Source organism: Pseudorasbora parva, chromosome 19 (genome assembly GCF_024679245.1).
Source record: "Pseudorasbora parva isolate DD20220531a chromosome 19, ASM2467924v1, whole genome shotgun sequence".
NCBI classification, from domain to species: Eukaryota; Metazoa; Chordata; class Actinopteri; order Cypriniformes; family Gobionidae; genus Pseudorasbora; species Pseudorasbora parva.
This window is the reverse complement of record NC_090190.1, coordinates 43,237,220-43,242,219: the sequence shown is the minus strand read 5'-3', so window position 1 is coordinate 43,242,219 and position 5,000 is coordinate 43,237,220. Positions and strand designations below refer to the sequence as shown.

General features: G+C 48.4%; 1 protein-coding gene across 1 annotated transcript in view; it reads left to right on the top strand.

Moving 5' to 3' along the window:
- Positions 1-5,000, top strand: part of sema6ca (sema domain, transmembrane domain (TM), and cytoplasmic domain, (semaphorin) 6Ca) — a 36,324-nt gene that overhangs the window by 18,597 nt on the left and 12,727 nt on the right. Inside the window, exons 4-7 of the mRNA XM_067425456.1 lie at positions 1,373-1,430; positions 1,599-1,655; positions 1,969-2,070; positions 2,515-2,605. Of these exons, the coding sequence (XP_067281557.1) occupies positions 1,373-1,430; positions 1,599-1,655; positions 1,969-2,070; positions 2,515-2,605 (308 nt within the window). The remainder of the gene's footprint in view (positions 1-1,372; positions 1,431-1,598; positions 1,656-1,968; positions 2,071-2,514; positions 2,606-5,000) is intronic.

Here is a 5,000-nt window from a genome sequence, read left to right as displayed (position 1 = left end):
CAATCTGCAGCTTATTAGGTCAATTCTCAACATGATTGGGTATAATAAGAGCCTCTCAGAGTGGCAGTGTCTCTCAGAAGGCAAGATGGGCAGAGGATCACCAATTCCCCCAATGCTGCGGCGGACAATAGTGGAGCGATATCAGAAAGGAGTTTCTCAGAGAAACACTGCAAAGAGTTTGAAGTTATCTTCATCTACAAAGCATAATATCATCAAAAGATTCAGAGAATCTGGAACAATCTGTGCGTAAGGGTCAAGGGTCAAAACCAAACTGGATGGCCGTGATCTTCAGCCCTTAGACGGCACTGCATCACACACAGGAATGATACTGTAATGGACATCACAACATGGGCTCAGGAATACTTCCAGAAAACATTGGTGAACACAATCCACCGCGCCATTCGCCGTCGCCGGCTAAAACTCTACAGGTCAAAGAAGAAGCCATATCTAAACATGATCCAGAAGCGCAGGCGTCTTCTCTGGGCCAAGGCTCATTTAAAATGGACTGTGGCAAAGTGGAAAACTGTTCTGGGGTCAGACGGAACAACATTTGAAGATCTTTTTGGAAAACTGGGACGCCATCCGGACTAAAGAGGACAAGGACAACCCAAGCTGTTCTCAGCGCTCAGTTCAGAAGCTGATCTCTGATGGTCTGGGGTTCATGAGTGTGTGTGGCATGGGCAGCTTACACATCTGGAAAGGCCATCAATGCTGAAAGGTATATCCAAGTTCTAGAGCAACATATGCTCCATCCAGACGGCGTCTCTTTCAGGGAAGGTCTTGCCTTCTCCAACATGACAATGCCAGACCACACACTGCATCAATTACAACATCATGGCTGAGTAGAAGAAGGATCCGGCACTGAAATGGCCAGCCTGCAGTCCAGATCTCTCACCATTAGAAAACATTTGGCGCATCATAAAGAGGAAGATGCGATAAAGAAGACCTAAGACAGTTGAGCAACTAGAAGCCTGTGTTAGACAAGAATGGGACAACATTCCTATTCCTAAACTTGAGCAGCTCGTCTCCTCAGTGCCCAGACGTTTGCAGACTGATATAAACAGAAGAGGGGATGACACACAGGGGGAAACATGGCCACGGCACAACTTCATGAGATGTGCTGATGCCATGAAATATCAAATCAACTTATTTTCTCCTTAAAAAAACATTATTTAAATCATTTGATATGTCATCTATGTTGTATTCTGAATAAATTATTGAAATGTGAAACTTCCACATCATTGCATTCTGTTTTTATTCATAATTTGTACAGTGTCCCAACTTTATTGGAATCGGTTTGTTTATTTAAACCGCAGGAGAAATCAGGACAACTGTGTGTGTGTGACGCTTTCTTATGTTTCCTCCTGTATAGAGACCATGTGTTTGTTGTGAATCTCACAGCGTCAGTGGATAGAATCATCCCACAGCAGGTACACACACTCACTCTCACACACACACACTCACTCACTAACACTCTCTCTCTCTCTCTCTCTCTCTCTCTCTCTCTCTCTCTCTCACTCTCTCACTCACTCACTCACACTCTCTCACACACACACTCTCTCTCATACACTCTCACTTACAGTAATCTGTTGTTCCAGATCCTGACGTGGAGATCTACAGACGTGTCGAAGTGCACCGTGAGAGGCAGAAACAGTGTAAGTGTGTGATCAGAGCAGATCTGAGATCAGTGAGCAGTGATGACACACACACGAGCAGTGATGGAACACACACACACATACAGATAAGCAGTGATGGACACACACACACACTCACAGATGAGCAGTGATGGACACACACTCACAGATGAGCAGTGATGGACACACACACACAGATGAGCAGTGATGGACACACACTCAGATGAGCAGTGATGGACACACACACACACACAGCTGGACTGGAGGTGTGTGTCTGGGAAAGAGCCGCTGGACCACAGACCTTCAGATGTTAATCATCTCCTTTTGCTTTCAGGATGAATGCTATAATTACATCAAAGTTCTTGTTCCTCGTAACGACGAGACTCTGTTCGCCTGCGGAACGAACGCGCTGAACCCCTCCTGCCGAAACTACAGAGTGAGTGTGTGTGTGTGAGAGAGTGTGTGACCTCAGCCTCTGGTCAGTCACATGGACAGATGTTGTGTGTGCGTGAGTGTGTGTGTGTGACCTCAGCATCTGGACAGATGGTTAATGTGCGTGCGTGTGTGTGCGTGAGTGTGTGTGTGACCTCAGCCTCTGGACAGATGTTTAATGTGTGTGTGTGCGTGAGTGTGTGTGTGACCTCAGCCACACAGAGAGATGTTTAATGTGTGTGTGTGTGTGTGTGTGTGTGTGTGTGTGTGTGTGTGTGTGTGTGTGCGTGAGTGAGTGAGTGTGTGACCTCAGCCTCTGGACAGATGTTTTGCGTGTGTGTGTGTTTGTGTGACCTCAGCCTCTGGACAGATGTTTTGCGTGTGTGTGTGTGTGACCTCAGCCTCTGGACAGATGTTTAATGCTCCTGCGGTTCTGGTTCCTCATCAGATGAGTTCGCTGGAGCAGGTCGGTCAGGATCTGTTGGGTCAGGCCCGCTGTCCCTTTGAGTCTCGCCAGTCCAATGTAGGAGTGTTTGCAGGTGAGCTGTTCACACACACACACACACACACACACACACACACACACGCTAGGGGTTGCACCGACTAATCGACTAGTTGACTTTACTGCTCTGTCATGACGCTTTAAGCTTGACGTCGACTAGTCGCTGGCCTATAGAGGGCGCAACAGGATAAACAATTTCCTGACACGCAGGCTCTGATTTCAACACTTAAAAATGACAAATAAATGCATACTCCGAGAACTCTCCACAAGACGTGTTTGATTACCATCTGGAGGCTCAAAACTGATCAGGAGAATACACGCTTACTGTACACGTGAGTTAATCATGGCGCTAAACTAATGTCTCTGCATTGGAACACACACACACATAGCAGATTGCACATCACATGGAGATTGCACGCCTCACAAAACCATCCAGTAGCGCAGAAATCTATCAACACTGTTCTGTGATTTATCAACAAAATGGCTTAAAAACTGAAAAGTTCTAGCATATATTTCTTGATAACTAAAACTCACAGCTTCACTATTAGTAGAGAGACACTACCCAATTAATTCACACACACTCACTCACTAATGCATTCAGGTGTCATCTTTATTGTGCTACTTTATCTGTATCTTATTCAGAACGAGCAGAAATCTGTGAGAAATATAACGACCATAAGACAAAAGAACTGATACTAAAGCTGTTATGTAGGGTTAATAACCCTATGAGCAGCGCTGTGTCATATGCTATAGCTGTGCAGAAGAAGACCTGAGTCTCAGCTCGAGTCTCAGCTCGAGGCTCAGTTCAGCTCGAGGCTCAGTTCGAGTCTCAGCTCGAGTCTCAGCTCGAGTCTCAGCTCGAGTCTCAGCTCGAGTCTCAGCTCGAGTCTCAGTTCGAGTCTCAGTTCGAGTCTCAGCTCGAGTCTCAGTTCAGCTCGAGTCTCAGCTCGAGTCTCAGCTCGAGTCTCAGCTCGAGTCTCAGCTCGAGTCTCAGCTCGAGTCTCAGTTCGAGTCTCAGCTCGAGTCTCAGTTCGAGTCTCAGTTCGAGTCTCAGTTCAGCTCGAGTCTCAGTTCAGCTCGAGTCTCAGTTCGAGTCTCAGTTCGAGTCTCAGTTCGAGTCTCAGTTCGAGTCTCAGTTCGAGTCTCAGTTCGAGTCTCAGTTCGAGTCTCAGTTCAGCTCGAGTCTCAGTTCAGCTCGAGTCTCAGTTCAGCTCGAGTCTCAGTTCAGCTCGAGTCTCAGCTCGAGTCTCAGCTCGAGTCTCAGTTCAGCTCGAGTCTCAGTTCGAGTCTCAGTTCGAGTCTCAGTTCGAGTCTCAGTTCGAGACTCAGTTCAGCTCGAGTCTCAGTTCAGCTCGAGTCTCAGTTCGAGTCTCAGCTCGAGTCTCAGTTCGAGTCTCAGCTCGAGTCTCAGCTCGAGTCTCAGCTCGAGTCTCAGCTCGAGTCTCAGCTCGAGTCTCAGCTCGAGTCTCAGCTCGAGTCTCAGCTCGAGTCTCAGTTCGAGTCTCAGTTCGAGTCTCAGCTCGAGTCTCAGCTCGAGTCTCAGCTCGAGTCTCAGCTCGAGTCTCAGTTCGAGTCTCAGCTCGAGTCTCAGCTCGAGTCTCAGTTCGAGTCTCAGTTCGAGTCTCAGTTCGAGTCTCAGTTCGAGTCTCAGCTCGAGTCTCAGTTCGAGTCTCAGCTCGAGTCTCAGTTCGAGTCTCAGTTCGAGTCTCAGTTCGAGTCTCAGTTCGAGTCTCAGCTCGAGTCTCAGCTCGAGTCTCAGTTCAGCTCGAGTCTCAGTTCAGCTCGAGTCTCAGCTCGAGTCTCAGCTCGAGTCTCAGCTCGAGTCTCAGCTCGAGTCTCAGTTCGAGTCTCAGTTCGAGTCTCAGCTCGAGTCTCAGCTCGAGTCTCAGTTCGAGTCTCAGTTCGAGTCTCAGTTCGAGTCTCAGTTCGAGTCTCAGTTCGAGTCTCAGTTCGAGTCTCAGTTCGAGTCTCAGCTCGAGTCTCAGCTCGAGTCTCAGCTCGAGTCTCAGTTCAGCTCGAGTCTCAGCTCGAGTCTCAGCTCGAGTCTCAGTTCGAGTCTCAGTTCGAGTCTCAGCTCGAGTCTCAGCTCGAGTCTCAGTTCGAGTCTCAGCTCGAGTCTCAGTTCGAGTCTCAGTTCAGTTCGAGTCTCAGTTCAGCTCGAGTCTCAGTTCGAGTCTCAGCTCGAGTCTCAGTTCGAGTCTCAGTTCGAGTCTCAGTTCGAGTCTCAGCTCGAGTCTCAGCTCGAGTCTCAGTTCGAGTCTCAGTTCGAGTCTCAGCTCGAGTCTCAGTTCGAGTCTCAGTTCGAGTCTCAGTTCGAGTCTCAGTTCGAGTCTCAGTTCGAGTCTCAGTTCGAGTCTCAGTTCGAGTCTCAGTTCGAGTCTCAGCTCGAGTCTCAGCTCGAGTCTCAGCTCGAGTCTCAGTTCGAGTCTCAG